Source organism: Melanostigma gelatinosum (genome assembly GCF_949748355.1).
Source record: "Melanostigma gelatinosum genome assembly, chromosome: 4".
Classification (NCBI taxonomy): domain Eukaryota; kingdom Metazoa; phylum Chordata; class Actinopteri; order Perciformes; family Zoarcidae; genus Melanostigma; species Melanostigma gelatinosum.
In genome coordinates, this window is record NC_136637.1 from 8,071,940 (window position 1) to 8,091,083 (window position 19,144).

The following is a 19,144-nucleotide window of genomic DNA, read 5'->3' on the forward strand; positions in this document are numbered from 1 at the left end:
CAAGTTGTTTCGCTGCAAATGTATTTCTTGTTGACACATTTTTTGTTTGAAAATCCTTCAGCCGCACTTTAAAAAACTGTGGTTTACATTAAAAGTAGAGTCATTGACTCAGAATCTCATTCAGCATGATGGGCAAAGGTAAAATAAGAAACTACAAAATGCATTTCCTGCTGAAAATGCGTTGGAATGCTGAAAGCTGAAATTAATTGTGAAAAAATTGCTGAAAATGAAGAAATGGGAGACTATCTGTCTGAAAAATGTTGAAGCCTGAAAGCATTTAAACTGCACTGCTGAAAAACCTTCTAGTTGAAATGTCGAACTATGGTGTCTGTAGCTGAAAGTATGAGGAAGAAGAAGGCTTTGAAAATTGAAGTATAACAGGATTTGAAGATTTTCTCCATAAAGATCCCATTCAAAAGAAAATTGCAAAAAGCTTAATTCAAAAAGTTTAAAGATTACAAATATGAAAAGTCAAAGCACCCCTCTCCTGAAAGAGCTGAACATTTTGATATTTGAACAATTTCTGTAGCTCAAACTAATTTCAGAAGTAGTGACATTTGTAGTAATAGTAGTAGAAGTTGTAGTTGAAGTAGAAGTATTATTAGTCGTCGAAGTATTAGTATTTAGAAGAAGTAGTAGCCTAGTATCAGTAGCAAGGCAAGTTTATTTGTACAGCACATTTCAACAACAAGGTAATTCAAAGTGCTTCACATGAAACCATTAAAAGCATAAAGGCAAAAGTAAAGGAGATTTAAAACATACATTGAAACAATAATCGATGTCTCCCTGAGACATTACGCTGCACGCAATCAACCATACACTGCCGCAATTCTGCAATTACTCGCACACAAACCACGTCTGGAAAAGATCTCTGCCGATCTGCGTTTTATAGTGCACGCCTTGCACGAACTCGGTCCCGGAGGAAATGGCGATATATTGTGCAGTCCTTTTAAAACCATTAAAAGTATCAAAACATAAGGCAAAAGAAAAGGAGATTTAGTGTAAGAAATAAAATACAGTAGTAAAATGCAGAAATGCAGGAAATTGATGAATATATTAATTGAACGTGGTTCAATTAAAGGCAGCAGCAAACAGAAAAGTCTTCAATCTTGATTTAAATGAGCTGAGGGTCTCAGCAGACCTGCAGCTTTCTGGGACTTTGTTCCAGATATGTGCAGCAGAAAAACTGAACGCTGCTTCTCCATGTTTAGTTCTGACTCTGGGAACAGAAAGTAGACCGGTCCCAGACGACCTGAGGGGTCGGGATGGTTCATAAGGTAGCAGCAGATCAGAGATGTATTTTGGCCCTAAACCATTCAGTGCTTTGTAAACCAACAGCAGGATTTTAACTGATAACGTGACAGTAAAAAAAACGTAACTTGACAAGGGGAATACTGTAATTAAAAGTCAAAATACCAAAGAAGGGAAAAGTCACAACTGAGGGAGTGACCCAAGGTGTTTCTGTACCATCTGAGGAGGATGCTTACTTTGTAGAAGTGTGCATGTTCACTGGGGTTTATCACACCGTGCAGTCCTGATTGGTTTGAAGCTAATCCCTGAAGGAACATTTGCACTAATATCCATCCTCATACAGATGAATACACACACACACAAGTGTATATATACCTCTGCCTCTTCTGCACGCTCTCTCTCTAATATTCATTCATCAGTGACTTTTTCTGCTCTGATCTTCAGGCGAGATGGACCAGAGGAGGCTGGATGTCCTGGAGGATGGAGAGATGGACCAGAGGGGGCTGGATGTCCTGGAGGATGGAGAGATGGACCAGAGGAGGCTGGATGTCCTGGAGGATGGAGAGATGGACCAGAGGGGGCTGGATGTCCTGGAGGATGGAGAGATGGACCAGAGGGGGCTGGATGTCCTGGAGGATGGAGAGATGGACCAGAGGGAGCTGGATGTCCTGGAGGCTGGAGATCCAAACATGTGGAATGACGGGAGAGCCAGGAGTGTGCACACACATCTGATGCCTGCACTCTCCGTCCTGACAGAGGATCCCGGGCTCATCTTTCCTTTTTCTTCTTCTGTGGTGTTAACGTCCAAAATAAATTATAACTCTAACCCCGGCTAATACAGAAACAGTGTCTCATGAGTCTTGTTCACATTGTGACTTTAGACCCACAGGACCATCTGTCCAGTCAGTGTTTTCTCTCTGAGTGTTATCTCAGACATCACCAGTTGTTTGCTGCATGTGGCTGGACCACTTTTATGGCATATTAATAGAATAGAGGTATGGTTATTGGAACACACACAAACCTTCACTAAACCACTGAACTGTTTCGGTAAAAAATACAACACAAATGAGCTTTTATGTTGGCGGTTTGGGAGTTGACCAACAAATGCACTAAAAGAGATGGTTTCCACAACCAGTGACGGTTGGCCAATAGAGGGCCATGGGGCCTGGCCCCACACAATATAGATGAGTCAATAGTTGTGTTTTTGAACAATTGAATGTACCCAGTAATGTGTAAAATATGCTTTTCCTGCTCGTCCTCTCCGCCTGCGTGCACGTCACAGAACGCGCAGCTTGGTGCCAACATTTGGGCCAAAAGGCGGGTCTATGAAGCAGTTTAGCTAAATGCTGATTAAAGACGTACATGAGTGACAGTCAATCAGCGTCCTCAAATGGATTCAGTTCAGGGCCAAAGTCGTTTGGCCCACAGCTGCGCGTTCTCTCCAGCGCGAGCACTACTCCAAGACCCATTTGAGAGGAGAAACCTCAGGCCAAGAGCTGATCTGAGATCAGCCTGACTACACAGCAAAATCGGAAGTGTGAATTTAACTTGCATCGTGTTAATTTTAACACTTTTCTGGTGTTTATGTAATCCTCACCGGTTCAGAGTTAAATTAACACTTTAACTCTTTAACAGTGTTAAATATTCAACACTGTTTAATGACATGTGAAAGTGTATTTTTAACACTAAATTGTGTATCTATACTTACATAAGGTCAAATGTTTTCACCCTAAAGACAACAGTGAACTACAACAAATCATTGATACACTTCTTTTTATTCAGAAAATCTCTTCCAAGCACCATGGGCACAACTTAACTACATACACACACACGTGCACAAAATTGTTGGTACCATTCCGTTAAAGAAAGAAAAACCCACAATGGTCACTGAAATAACTTGAAACTGACAAAAGTAATAAATACAAATTTACTGAAAATTAACTCATGAAAATCTGGAGCTGATTTAGATTTTTAGGATAGAAACTGTACTCCATTCTTAAATGGGTTATCAAGTCCTGGCAGGCCGCATGTACAGCTTGACAAATGAAACACTTCAGCATTTTTAAACCACGTGTAAGACTTTTGCCCGGAACTCACGGACTCTTGGAGACTCATCTGTTGTTGTAACATCGATGTTGGAGACTGTTGTCTGCACGAAAGTGAAGCGCTGGACCAGGGTTTCATCATAAGACAGGTTGAACACGTAGCGGGATTTAAACAGTTCATCAAAAGCACCCAACGAGCTGGTGGCTTGGCAGGGGATGAGCTGTTTGTCCACAACGATGTAGAAGGCATCAATTCTGTTTTTGGTTTGGCCAACAGCAAGGATGTATGGTTGTTCAGCCTCTCTTCCCTGCAGGTGTTCAACGATGCTGCAGCATGACTGAAAACAGAACAACATGAACACCTTAGAGTGGAAGCTCAGGATCTGAGCCATGCAGTGGTACTTGTTCCATGAGAGTTTAATAGATCCTCCAGTTTGACCAGTCACCTGCCCATGTGTTGCAAAATGTGAGCTTCACTGGGAGTGTGTTCCTCCCAAATGAAGTCCCAGTACATTTTTAAAAGGAACACACTCCCAGTGAAGCGTGCGTAAGAATCTGAATTATCACTTTAAAGTAGCGTAGGAGAGGGATGAGTTAGCAAGTTTTCAACTGCTCACTGCATACCTGGGTCTGTTAGACAAAAGAAGAGTTGAGTTGCTCTTGTGTGTGTCCAAAAAGTCCTCGCTGTTGAGGAATTGTTGTAAAGTTTGCAATATAGACATTCAGATGAGTCCTTTTTTGCAAACTTAAAATCTCTTTTTAATTGAGTTAATATAACTGAAAAACTGGCTTGTGGGATTTAAACAGATGATACATACCTTGTGAAAGTGTAACATTTTACCCACTGCATCACTGGGACTTATTTTGATCCTCTTCCGTTCAGCTGTGGGTGGCAAGAGATGGAGAAGGAGCAGCAGAGAAGCCATGTCACTGTCCCAGTCTACCAGGAGTAAATGAGACAAAACAAGTCATTAGTATGTACTTGGAATACACAAAGTTAATAGCATCAGCCATTTATTAAATAAACCAAGGATATCATGAGCTTACTGGTGTGATCGTTCTCTGAAAGGTTTTCAGCAGCTGTCAGAAGTCGGCACAGCTCAGTTGACTGAGTCAGGTGTTTGGCCTCTTTGATAACCATGGGCTTGAATGCTGTATCTCACTTCTCAAGCATCTTGGAAGCTGTTTCAGCACCAAACAGCAGCAGGAAGTCTTGATTCAGCTGTTGATCATACCTAGACGCAAAACAAGAGAAGAAAATCAAGCAAATGGTGTGTGCACGGTTAACTACTTACATCCAACCAAATGAAGGACTAGAGTTTAAATAAAAGATGAGCACAACTCACGAGTCCTTTGACATCTAAAAAACATGGAAATGTTTTTAAGACATCTGTGGCTCTCTGCGGGTCATGCACTAGGTCCTGGTGATGTTGCAAGGTCATCTTCTGAAACACTCGTTTCATCAGGAGAGTGAACAGGAAATTATATAGCCTCCCTACAGGCATCTCCATCAAGCTGCTGAAGCTCTGTGGCTGCCTTGACTGGCCGTTGGTATTTATTCCTGGACATGGTCTTGAGGCGCCATGCTAAATATCCTGTGCCTTTTTCCCCATCATAGAAGTGCTCCTGTTAAGTTATTTAAAAAATATGAAATTACAAAGGTCACTCATTGATCTCATATAAAAAGGCAATTATGGGATTGTGAATGAATGACTTCACAACAATGGCAATCAAATCAATATATTGAATCTTTTGTGTGTTTGTATATCCAGTCTTTTGATGTTTTGAAGAAAAAAAAACTCTAGTCTGTAAAACCGGTGTGTATTGTGGAAGTAATCCTTTTTAAAAACTTACATAGCCCTTTGGAGAAAAGGGATCCTTCAGCGAAGGAAAGAGTGTAATGATTCCCAGGGCAAACTTCTCCTTCTGGTTACGGGAAGGAATCCTCCTTTAGAGCAAAGACGATAAAAGAAAACATGAAGTTGAAATGCCCCCTAATAACTATAGGGAACCACCTTTGTTACTTCCCTGCCATGCATTCTGAAAATGAATTGCATTCCTTCTTAATATAAACCCTTTCAGTCTGAAATAGTTTAAAATTCTACAATTTATTGAAGAAACACTTACCCATGCATTGCCGTCATATGGCTAGCCACTATGCTGACAAGCTGTCTACGGGTGCGGTGCTTCAGTGAATTTTCGGACTTGTACTCTTCGAGGACATCCTCACCTCCAGGTTTCATGAGCAAGGCATTTTCTACCATCTACTCGCATAAGATAATTTGTTTTAGTGTACAATTCAGTCTTAATTAAACAATAAACACAAATTGGTCTATTCAGACTAGGGGAAAAAAGGAATTCCCTGCATCAGAGGAAGGTTTCAACAAATAAAAAATAAATAAAACAGCAGTGCTGCAAAAGAAGATGAAAAATCAGGTAATGCAGCAACACTTTTCTGTCCTGTCATGGTGGATAGTCACATCTGTGATTGCAAAATAATGTGGCATACATATTCTCAAAGAAATGTACTGAAATACAAGAAGGCTATTTATTATTTTGGCCTGTAATTAAATATGTTCGGCCGGTTTGGACACCAGTGTTCACCAGGCATATTGACTGATTTTTAACGTTAGCTAACATTGAACGTTAACTATATTAGATATTGCATTGACAATAATTCACTTCCGAATAGCAAAACCATTTAACTTTGGCCAGCTGAATAACATTGAAACACACTTAGCGAAGCAATACATTTGACGTTCTACCAGAGAAAATGCCCCTTAATTGACGAAGTTAACTGCTTGCTAGCTAGCAACTGTTGTGAAAAATGTAGCTGTCTTTCACACTTGGAGCGAGTTTAAGAATGAAACAGAAAGCTCTCAGAGGCGTATAGTTAAATCAAAGCAATAGATTTATTTATCAACAGAGTTATTCAGCCCAGCCATCAAACAAGCTTGGGTGCTAATGGATGAACTTCGCAGAGATTCACCATGAGACACGCTTGAACACATCAGCGTGAACCTTAATATAGGGGGTCCACCCCTTGATACACATTGGTCAAAGTCAAAGATGCAGGCGTGGCACGTTTGTACGTTATGGCGCCTGGATGGAGGCCGTGAATGTCCATTCACCTTGGCCCCTCCCAATAGGCGTTGGTTTCCATCAGTGTGAGTGAGATGATGCATGCGAGAGGACCTAGAGAAAGAGTGTGTGGAGAAGCCGGGCTCAGCTGGGGCGTTGTCCCTCGCTCGAATCTGACTCTCCATTGTGTCTTCCTTATCTTCTCTAAAGATGGCGTCTTGTTTCTTGTGACGCAGTTAAATAAGTAACCTTTCTCCTGCTTCTCTCTGGCCTTGCTGTGTTGTGAGCACTGTATAAGTGGTTAATAGAGCTGCATAAGCTAATGGTTATTAAAACTACAAATATGCTAGTGATTAATTAAACTGTATATATAAGCTAGTTGCTACTTAAAGCTGCATATAAACTAGCTGCTGATTAAGCTGTATTATAAGCTAATTGCTGATTAAAGCTGTATATAAGCTAATTTTATCAACAAATCCCTCTCTTGACGTCTGAAGGACGTCACTTTCTTTACCTTCCTGCCCTGTTCACACGCTGGTGTCTGCCTCTGCCTCTCCTGACCCTACCAGGCTGTTCTGCTCTTCCCATACTGGGTAAGCTCCATAAGGAGGGGGTGGTGATGGTTCCTTGGAGAGGGCAGTGGTGATAGGACGGCCAACCAAAGAACGAATACAGGGTATTATACAACATCCACATGAGACCAGTATTGCAATGAACACACCCACTGACACTGCTATTGACAAGATCAGGTGCTTCCATTTTCCAAACATGTTTTCCATCCAATCTCCAAATGGATTATTCACACCTGATGCTTCCTGCATTTCTTTTGACAGTGCCTTCAGACTATTCAGTGCTTTTGTGACTGAACCGTCCGGCGCAGTGTTGTTGGGGATGATAGTGCAACACAGGTCTCCAAACATTGAGCAAAAGCTCCAAAGCCATTTTGTTTTGCATAGAAATCAAAGAAGTTGGGGCCAGCTGCTCAGCCAGACCCTCTATTGCATCCCTAGTATGATTAGCCAAACGAAGAACATTGTAATGCACATAATTGATACGATCAACATTTTTATTCACAGTTATCCATGGAATAATACTTGCGATACTCTCAAAACCTGCTGCAATTTGATATACCAATTTGTATTGATTAGGCACTCCTCTGGTTCACTCCGATTGTATCTATGTAGGTTGGACCTTTGTCCAGACTGAACTATCCTACTGCAGTTGCGTTATCAATTGGTGGAAATATGGATGCCAGAGTCATGCAATTTGATGGAGTAGCCATTTTAGTCATATTTGTCATGCATGCGTATCCTGTTGGGTCAGATTCAGGATATAGTGGTGCTGGTTCGGTGAACATAGCTGGTCTAGCTGCAGCAAAAGCTATACAGCCACTCATTTTGTTTTTTATAGCATTATCAACAATCCAATTTAACCAAACATTGTCGTTTCCATGTCCTGTAGCTAATTGGATCACCTGTTGGTGGTTGCTGAAAAGTCAAATTACAAATTACAAAACAAATTATGCATTTTGCGTCAGATTACCTCTGACCTCTGCTAGAGGTCTGGACGGCTCAGGTGCTGGGGCACAGTGTGACAGGTGGTGCCAAGGTGCTCCTGCTTTACCTATGACTTGGACCGAGTGTGAAGTAACCTCCTTCACTTCGTACGGCCCTGTCCACCTGGGGTCAGTCCACTTTTCTTATGAACTTTGACCCTGACCCAGTCACCCTCTCGGATGAGATTTTTTACCTTTTCCTGGTCAGCTGCACTGGTTCGCTGGACCTGTTTGGAGAGAGCCTCCGTGAGAATGATTAATGCAGTCACATATGCCTTCATTTCAACTTGCTGCACATCTAGGTATATGTACATCTATGTATCTATGTATATCTATGTATATGACTACCGTCTCTTGGAGGACCAGGCATTTGCCTCCCTGTCATTAACTCATGTGGTGAAAGATGCGTCTTATTTCCTTGTGCGCTCCTCACTGCCATTAGAGCTAGTGGTAAAATTTCAACCCATGTCAGCTTTGATGCTACACATGTCTTTGCTATTTTCGATTTTAGCGTCTGATTTGCCCTCTCTACCAGTCCTTGTGACTGTGGATGATACACTGATCCATAACTATGTCTGATTCCTAGTCTGGCTTCTACTTCCTGCAAATGCTTATTACTGAAATGTGAACCATTATCGGAGTATCAGCTCTGTCTGCAGCCACTTCACTACTGTCTGTGCGTCTTCTCTTTTAGTTGGGATTGCCTCCACCCACTTTGAGAATCTGTCAACCATTACCAAGATGTACCTTTTTCCTTGTACTCTGTTTTCATGTCTCATGTCAGTAAAGTCTATGCTGATGTCTTGGAAGCAGGCTGATGGTACAGGATAAGAGCCCATAGGTGTTTTGTACGGTTTCTTCACATTATGATCCCCACAGGTGGTGCATTCGTCGCAGAAGAGGGACACCATACTTTCCATGCGTGGGTGCCACCACAGTGCTTCCACCCTTTGTAATGTTCCTTTCTTTCCCTCGTGCGTTGGTCCATGTGCCTCTGGTATCAGTGAGACACACAATTCTGCTGGTGCTACCACTCTGCCATCATGGGATCTCCAGAGTCCACTTTCTCCTTTTGTTGCTCCTTTCCTTTGCCAGCTTCATCTGCCATGTCGTTTCCCACACTTATTCTGGTTCTTGCTTTGCCATCATGTCCTTTGCATTTCATGATTGCCACTCTGTTTGGTAGGCTCATAGCTTCCACCAGTGCCATGATTTCTTGCTTGTGTTTGATGGGTGCGTCCATTGATGTCGTGTATCCTCTTCTTCGCCACATGGGCCCATCAACGTGAGCTGCTCCATGTGCGTAAGCAGAATCTGTGAAGATGTTTACTGATTTTCCTTCTGCTATTATCAAGGCTTGTATGAGCGCTTCGACTTCTGCCAGTTGTGCTGATGCTGGTTGAGGTAGGATACCTGATGCTACTATTGTGTGTTCCATGTCTTCGAATTGTCTCACCACAGCATAGGATGCTGTGTTTCCTTCATCTCCTTTGTAGCAACATTCCTCCTGTTTCCTAGACAATATGTGCTCTTGTGCATTCTTTTTGAATTTTCGATTTTCTTGCAGCTCCGAACGTGAATTTCTTTGCTTAGGAGGATTCTTTGATGCAGCTCCTTCTCTTTTCAATTTTCTTGCAGCTCCAAACGTGAATTTCTTTGCTTAGGAGGATTCTTTGATGCAGCTCCTTCTCCCCCTTTTTTCTGATACAAAACTGCATTAACATCCCTCTTTTTTGTTCAGAAACATCTAGGTGGAAAGGGAATGAATAGTCAATTCTTGAAGTGCCGATGCACGTGACAGAGTCTGCGTGAGAATGGTGAACACATCTTCTGTTTCTTGTGTTCAAACTAAAGGGGCTGAGGTGTTTCATGATGGAGGATGCTTTCTCTGTGGGCTGTGGGCTGTGGGCTGTGATTTGTTAAGGCAATATGTGGGTCTGGAACTGGATATGACGCAGGTATTGTGGCTAATAGTTGCAGCAGTGTCTCTGTTGTTGCCAGGTATGTGAAAGATATTGCTGTTCAGCTTGATTCTGGCTTCTTGGATGCTGATTGCCTGTCTCTCTCTGATAATTTCCTCTTCTTCCACGTGGTGAGCCTTGTTGCTGCTGCTGACCACGCGTGGGGCAGTCTCGTGCGCAGTGACCTGGTTTTCCACAGTTGTAGCAGTAGAAAGTTCTTCCGTGCTGTTTCTTTTTGTCTTTAGCAGGCTTTGGAGCCACGTCAAGCTTTGCCAGCTGTCTCATTAGTGACACTTGTAGTGCTTCGAGCTCCACATCTGTTCTTTCCACAGCTGCTCTGTATTTATCATAAGTGTGTTCTTCGCTTATTTGTTGCAGCTCCTCTTCAGTGGGAGGACAGTTCAGCAGTTCTCCATCCCAAATATCTTTAGCCTTCCATGTCTTTATCATTCTTTTGTAGGCTTGTTGTTCCACCGGCCAATGTTTGATTCTTCCATTCATCCTGCTCTGATCCTGGACATCATTCTCCAAGTTGCACAGATAAGAGGTGTATTTTGCAGCCATGCCGTATTCCTCTGCAATATGCAATAAAAAGTCTGAAATCAGTATTCCCAAATGTCCACCAGATGGAGCCAAAGCTCCTGTCCACTGTTCCTGTTGCAGTTCCTGAAGTGGCCACAGAAAAGCTAAAACGCATGTCAAATGTTTTTTTTTTTTTTTTTTTTTCTTATCATGAAGCACCAGCAGAGGGAGCCAACGCTTCTCCCAAGTTTTCTGGTGCCTGGTGGAACTCTGATCAGTTTCATTCACACTGGCGCACGTCTTAAAACCTGCTTTTCTCTGGAACGTGTGTGTGTGTGAAAAGTTGATCTATTTTATTATTAACACATATGGTGAAGAGGACGGAATCAGTACAGTTATAGATTTATTTCGAAGTCTCTGTGTGAATAGACACCAAAAGCTCGTCCATTATACTAAGTTGGCAATTTTCAGCCCTAATCTGATGGTTTAGCAAGCGTTACTTTCAGGGTCACTGTTATATTTTCCTGTTGTACGAAAGAATGACGGAATGCTCCTTTCGGCGTTTTTGACCTACATACAGTGACCTCACAACTCCGCAATATAGCTTTACAAGTATAACGCATATTATTTAACAGTGTATGAATATATGTTATTTACAAATCTCCCTATATACCCCTGCTAGGTGTGAACTGCTATGTTTTAATTACTCAAGCAATGGCTGTAACTAATTTTTTTATAAGGCAGACAGTGTGCACCTAACCCCCACCTTTTTAATTGTCTTCCGCTCTTTGTCCTTGCAGGCGGACACAAATCAAGGCCGCAGCTGTGCTTTCTTATCAGGAGTAGTCTAACACTCCCTAATATTCCCAGCGCCTGTCTTGACTGAATGAATAGAAGCTTTGTATCAGCTTTAAACCTTTTTTTTTTTTTTTTTTTTATCTGTCTGGTTGCACGAGTGGCTGCTGTGTTTCCGCATTAAACTTTGCTGATAGTCCCTACGAAAGGCAAATTCCACTATTTCTGAAGTCTTTATACCTACTCCAATAAAACTAACACTTAGATTAACCCTCAGCTGTCTCTCAGCCTATTCTAGTGATTTATGTGTGTGTGTGAATGCAACGCTTGTGTATAATGTGTGTTTTTCCTGCTCTGGACACCAAACTTTGAAACAACACACGAACATTTCAACCACAAATCAAGATCTCAACTGCCTGTCCCTCACAGGAACGCACAAACTTTTTACAGCTTTCAGCAGTCCTTCTCTCATATACACGCTTCAAACATTCACTTTCATTCAAACAAAATTGCAACACACTGCCATTTTTAAATGCGCACAGATCACAAATACGGTAAAGGAATATCTTTAGAAATACAGTCAAACAAATAAACAAAAGTTAAAACGTACTCCTCAGCAGCTCAGCTGTCAGCTCGCTCATGTACGCTCCAAATAGTCCCACTCATTCAAACAAACTTGAATCAATAAACTGCCGTCTCAGAATTGTGTAGAAATCACAACACGGTCTCAGAATGAAGTGAAGAGTTTTACAAATGCTGTTAGATGATGAACAAAAGTGAAAACGTACAGCTCAGCAAATAGTCACACGCATTCATACCAAATAATCAAAATCACACGCTGCCGTCTCTTTAAGCATAAATCAGTCACAAGCGCGGACCTTAGAGGAGATGTACAGCTCTTTTTTTCTTTTTTTTTAGACACACTCATCGCATTTCAACAGCAAGTTTCTTTTTTCTCAACCTCATCAAACAGACTGTGGCATCACCGATCTTTCGATCACAACGCAAATGACAAACTGCTTTTTCAGCAACCAAAAACAGTCAGATTATAAAGGATTCTTTCCCTATTCCTCGACAGTTAATCCACTTTCTCAAACTAAGCAAACAGACACCTCTTGGCCACCGCACAAATGACAAACTGCTTCTCAGCAAACAAACACAGTCAAATGATAAACACAAATTAAAATCAAATCTGAAATGCGCACAAATCACAAATACGGTCTAGAAGGAAATTAATATCTTTACAAATGCAGTGAAACAATGAACACAAATTAGAACATACACGGCTGTCTCTAAAGACAATTAATACACAAATTAAAACATACACTGCCGTCCACGAGGACATGGACAATGCTCTTTTTTTTTTTTTAGACAGACTTTTTACATCAGCGTATCTTCAACAACAATTTCTATCTATTGAAACTCAGCAAACAGACGTATCGATGATCTCTCGATCACGATACAAATGACAGCTGCTTTTTCCTACATCACAAACAGTCAGATTATAACCAATTTCACACATATCAAAGAGCTCTGCTCTTTAATACATCACAACGGCCGCTGCTTATTTGTCAAAAACAATGTTACAGTCGGGTATCGAACCCGAACCTGCACCCGGGGATTCTTTAGCTAAAACTCCCTAAACCGTTTCCCATTCATTTTCAATGGTAGTCCTAAACCAGTACGGATGTAATATATCTTTGGCCACCAGCACCAGCAGCGCTGTGGTGCCGTTTTGCGAGAGAAAGATTTTCTCCGGTGTTTGTCAGTCAGTCGGAGCCTGGAAAGAGCATCGACAGCCCGCATTTTCCGGATCTATTCGCTGGGTGGACACTACATTGAACGGTAAGTCATTAAGATGAATAACAATGAATTAAAATGTCATGACAATTAGTCTGGGCTGTCTGACATTCACTTGAAAGCTTCAAAGATAAAGTGAGTTGTGTTTTTTTTGTGTTATTGTGTCGAAGGCGGACTTCTGTATGAGTTCGTTACCTTACAACGTAACGTAATCTGGAGCCGTTAACGGTTCATATCGGTTAATTCATGTCCGACTTTGATGCGTTTTTGTGACCAAAAGTATCACAAGTTAACACGAACGTGCATTCAAATAAAATGAGTTCGCGTTTACGACGCATGTCAGTGAACACAGAGGCTGAGCAGCGGCCGGTTGAGGTTATGGTGAACGTAAGATATACTCTGTTACTTTACGGACACGTAACAAAAGAACAACAAGCTGTGACCGGACCCGGTGGTTCATGTGAATCACGTTAACGTTAAATAAACACGCACGTCTCCGTTGTATCACGTCACGTATCGTCATTAATGCATGTAGTTCATAGTTATGTACATTAACTGCTCTACGTGTGTTTGACAGCATTAGTTATTAACGTTAGTTACTTGGCAGATTCAGGATATCAGACAAAATATACTCAACTAATAAATGATGTGTTATTACAGATTAAACTACCAGCAGTATATAAAGTCATTAAAGTGATGAACACATGCTTTTTTGTACTTTTACTGAAGTCAGACTTTGAGTAAGTAAGATTTGAATGCAGGACTTTCACTTAAAGAGTATTTACACCATGTGGTGGTATTAATACATATTTTTTTACTGAAGTACAAGATGTGTAGACTTTCTCCATCACTGTTAAAATAATGTTTATGTACAAGAAGTGCAAGAAGATATTCATTTAATGACGTTCTAATTCTCGTCTGTTTGCATCTCAGTGATGGATGAAGATGAAGAGCTGGAGAGAGGGATGCTGAGTATCTCTCCTTCAAAGCCACATGTGCAGAGCTGTGAGTAAACATTTGATGTCTTTCATTTCTACCACCTGAAGATTTAAAATCAGTTACAGTTCAGCCGGTTTGCTGACCGGTTAATCGTGTGTTCTATTCAGTGTATATGATATGTTTTTTGTTTGTTTACCAGCTGTTTCTGCATCATCAAACAGCCAGATAACAACAGGCTCCGGGAACAGAAAGAGGTTTTTCACCAAAAACGTTCTGCCATCAACAGACAAGCATGGGACCATGACTTCTTATCCCACGTGAAGCATTGAACCGTTCTGTCTCATGTTTAGGTGTTCTGCTTGTTGTCCTCGTGACTATGAATTGATACCAGTCATGATGAGGGTACGTAGCACTCTTTGTTTTCTTATATGGATAAAAAGAAACAATATGCATGTCTGAAACTGCTGTGTTACTAACACCTGAATGCATGTGTTTGAAGTGTGCCATGTTGCTTCACCTGCCTAGGTTACATCACAATGACTGGCCACTGAATATTAACCCATTGAAAGACAAACACACGTGTATGAATGAAGTATATTCTTTATATATTAATGTGAGAAACAGTCTGTCATTGGATACGGCTGAGAAAGGTGAAGTAACGATACTAACAGTTGTGTTTCTTTGTCAAAATATAAATTACTGACAAGGTGTTTTCCATTGTAGAACCATCTGCTACACTGGCTGCACCAACTCATCTGAAGGCTTCACAAGTAGATGGTAAATACATCCAACATTTAAACACATCTGTCATATTCACTGTGCTCATATCTGTTATAAACCATTGATTATGTTTTGTGATCCTTCTCTCCTTGCAGCCGCCGCTGTAACTGTAAGGAGACCAGTGCCTGTTCCTCAGGAGCTCACGTGTCTGCTGCCAGAAGGAGCGGGTCGTCCAGCAACAGAGGCGACTGTCACAGTCCCTGGTGTGTGTTATTTGACCTGTATTTGCATCTTAAAAATATACTTCATGTCGTGTTCATCAAAACTGTTGTTAATTCTATACAGTTGCTGCTGCACTGTATTCAGACAAGAGGTAGGCAGCACTCCAGTGTCCAGCTTGCTGAGTTTCACAGACTACAGTGTAGCTGTCATGTTACATCCTTGCTTCATCCTACTGTCAATAATAATGACAACATGTTTAATATTCTCTGTAGTGTCAGAGGCCCCCCTGATTTCTCCTGAGACGTCTGCAGAGCCCGCTCAACTGTCACCTGCACAGAGAGATCAACGTTAGTGTGAGAATGTTTTTCATGTCAAAAGATTAAATCAAGACGCACCCAGAATCGTACTAATTTGCTCCGTTTATTCTTGTCTGACTAGGTGAGCCATCACCCAGGACGTTAGCTGTCCCCACCCGTCCTCCTCCACAGCTCCCTGGCTACGAGCATGAAGTCAGCCAGTGGACCTGTTCACAGCAGCAGAGGATCTGGATGAAGACAGAGCTGGAATCCACGGGTCTCTGGCCAGGCTGCTTTCCTGTGCGCAACCTCATGAAGATGGTGTCATTGTGGCGTCTCCCTCCCCAGCCAGAATTAATCCACAGCATCTCTGATCTTCCTCCTCCAAAGTTCTTTCAGCTGGAACTGGATGCTACAAGGAAAAGGGTGGAGGACAGAAGACAGCAGAAGAGGAAGAGGACTGAATCCCAGCCCACAGGTCGCAAGTGTCGATTCTGTCAGATGGATCTGAAGCAGGATCCAAACAGTCCTCACATCCACACGGGGTTCCCTGGACTAACAGGGAAGTACATTTACTGCCCTGGTAAAGTCTTTTCCTTTTACAAAGACCAGGGCATGGAGAAGCAGACGACCTGCTTTTTATGAGACAGAAAAAAAGAGATGGGAGGTTGAAAAGGGAAAGTAAGAGAAAAGGGGAGTGTTTTGTCATTATTATATTTGTTTAACATATTTGTGTTGTGTATTTGTGACCTTGCATTATTGGCTCTGTGTTCAATATTCACTGTCCCTGTTGTGTTTAATAAATATATTTCATTCACTAATGTTCACATGTCTCATTAATACGTGAATCATTATAGTCAACAGTAAAAACTACAATATAATAGGTTTATAGCCAAAAATAAGTCAAGTACTTGATAATCTATCTGCCACTACAATCTAGTGACAATCAGTAAAAGGTAAAGCTGGATAAACATTTCTTGATTTATGAATAGCTCTTTGTCATTGATGAGTGGCTTAGCCCCAGTGAGACTCGAATCTGCGTCCAGGAGCTGAAACCAGCGATATGAAATGCTGCAATTTCATTGGCTGTCAGCGTATGCCAACTATACACGGCTTGGCCCCGCGTGGAAGACCGTTATATTAACCACTACACCATCAGGGCAGCACGTCAACAACACAATTTAACTGCTTTTTATCCTAGGTCTCTTCTCTGGACCTGTACACGTTCTGGCCATTTTCATTAATCTCGTCCGTCATTAACGACACACCGATATAATTAAATTCTGTGCTCTCGTCCAGAAACTTCGTCAAGGAAACTCTAAGCAGAGTAACATTATTTTCCACTGGATCGCTACACACGAATTAATGTCTTACGACTCGATCTTCTTAATACGGGTATTTCACAGTCACTTTTCTCAATACAGTTTATCAATGACATCAATGACATATACATATATCCCCGTCATGTTATGCAATTTCTTCGTAGTCCAAGACGTCTTATAATTACGTTAAAGATTACGCTTTATTTGTGGCAGGAATTTGAGCGCTTCATGCGAGGCGCGTGACCGCGACAGAAGAGGCGCGCGACCGCGTCTCACACTACTTCACTCTACGCTGCCACAAAAAACGTCATTTTTCGCCTTTTATCTAACGTCTTCTGCTGGACTCATTCACACATATGTACAGACACGCATATGTACAAAAAACCCCAAAGCTGGGCTGAACAACCCTGCTGCTGTGTGATTACTCTTTACAATACTTTTATGACTACGCAATACTTACAGTTCGGACAGTCGGATATAATTTAGATCATGTCTATAATACAATATGCAGAATTCAGTTAAATAGGCTTCTGCTCACCTTGAGATGTGCCGGCACAATCAGACTGTCTCCCGAACTGCAAGCTCGCTCCGATGGCAATTATCGGTTCCCAGCCTCAGGGGAGAGATGCGCCGTTATCTGGAATCACAAAGAGAGGCCTGTTAACATTCCAACCCGAAGCTCCGTATCATATGAATCACGTCAGGGTCACCAAATTGTTGTGAAAAATGTAGCTGTCTTTCACACTTGGAGCGAGTTTAAGAATGAAACAGAAAGCTCTCAGAGGCGTATAGTTAAATCAAAGCAATAGATTTATTTATCAACAGAGTTATTCAGCCCAGCCATCAAACAAGCTTGGGTGCTAATGGATGAACTTCGCAGAGATTCACCATGAGACACGCTTGAACACATCAGCGTGAACCTTAATATAGGGGGTCCACCCCTTGATACACATTGGTCAAAGTCAAAGATGCAGGCGTGGCACGTTTGTACGTTATGGCGCCTGGATGGAGGCCGTGAATGTCCATTCACCTTGGCCCCTCCCAATAGGCGTTGGTTTCCATCAGTGTGAGTGAGATGATGCATGCGAGAGGACCTAGAGAAAGAGTGTGTGGAGAAGCCGGGCTCAGCTGGGGCGTTGTCCCTCGCTCGAATCTGACTCTCCATTGTGTCTTCCTTATCTTCTCTAAAGATGGCGTCTTGTTTCTTGTGACGCAGTTAAATAAGTAACCTTTCTCCTGCTTCTCTCTGGCCTTGCTGTGTTGTGAGCACTGTATAAGTGGTTAATAGAGCTGCATAAGCTAATGGTTATTAAAACTACAAATATGCTAGTGATTAATTAAACTGTATATATAAGCTAGTTGCTACTTAAAGCTGCATATAAACTAGCTGCTGATTAAGCTGTATTATAAGCTAATTGCTGATTAAAGCTGTATATAAGCTAATTTTATCAACACAACCTACATTTGTATTAGCTAGTTAGCTATTAGCCACCAGCTTCAATGACATAACACGTTATATCACGTCACACCACACTTGACGTTAACACATAATTTCATATGAAGATAAACAGCCTGGTTAAGTAAACATATTTGTTCTTACCTTCTGTAATACTATATTCCGGACACCGAGTTTTGTCCACCATCACCGTGAGTTCAAGAAGAAAGTGCGCGTTACAAACCGGTTGTGTAAGTAACTCAGTCAGGAGAGCTTTACGTTAACTCGCCGCAAGAACTCCGCCCCAGAGCTATTTCAGCACTGCCAGTGTTAAAGGAACACCCAAATCAACTCAAAATATTTGACACTGGAAAATGAACACCAATTAACACTACCAATTTTGCTGTGTAGTAGGAAAGGGAAGCAGTACATGCAAAGAAAATGGTCCACCAGCTGCCACTGTTCTCTTCTATACAATATGTGTTTTATTTGGTTTATACTAGAGTTATTTTTATTTTATCTTTCAGTGCTCTATTACCATTCAGTACAGATATGAGTTGTAAACATTCCACAACCCGTCTCTGCTTATTCTAATGTGTATGTAATAATACATACTTGAGAAAATAATTAATATTTCTCTCTTTCTGTCTTGACCACCACTCGCGCACACGCGCGTGACTAAATGCCATGGCAACAGACGCGACCTAGGTTACTTAAGGCCTCAGAACTTTGTGATCGCTCACTCTGCACTTGGACCTGAGAGCCGTACTGTGGAGAGCCTACTCTTTGAGTTTTTAACTTCTTGAGAAAAGCTACTTGATACGAACCTTGTTGGAGAACTGAACTACTGTCGCTGAACAACAGAAGCGCCTTCGAAAGACCTTCAGCTGTCTGACGATGGGCCCGGGGATGCCGCTGGACTGGGCGTGGGACATCGACATCGCCGACCTTGCAGGTAAGATAACTTTTAGATTTATTTTTAGCATTTTTCTGTTTGATACATCCCCTTAAATCCTTAAAAGTGTTCTCAGTTTAGAAATCAGTTACACTTTTTGAGTTTAAAGGTGAACAGTTGACACTATATTATCAGGCCTGTTGGAAACAGACACTTAGTCGATCGTTGTGTAAAATGATTATTTAAAAACACTGTTATTTTAACATTAAAATGTCTATTTCTGAAAATAAAACGTTTTCATACAA

At 41.6% G+C, this 19,144-nt stretch overlaps 1 protein-coding gene across 1 annotated transcript; it reads right to left on the minus strand.

Annotated features, from left to right (window-relative positions):
* Positions 1 to 3,313: 3,313 nt before the first annotated feature.
* On the minus strand, positions 3,314 to 5,560 carry LOC306776019 (uncharacterized protein; the record flags this gene model as incomplete). Its single annotated transcript, XM_079266608.1, has 5 exons — positions 3,314 to 3,634; positions 3,914 to 3,926; positions 4,460 to 4,518; positions 5,151 to 5,244; positions 5,424 to 5,560. The coding sequence occupies 5 exons, from the start codon at positions 5,558 to 5,560 to the stop codon at positions 3,314 to 3,316; spliced, it is 624 nt and encodes a 207-aa protein (XP_079122734.1).
* Positions 5,561 to 19,144: the final 13,584 nt, after the last annotated feature.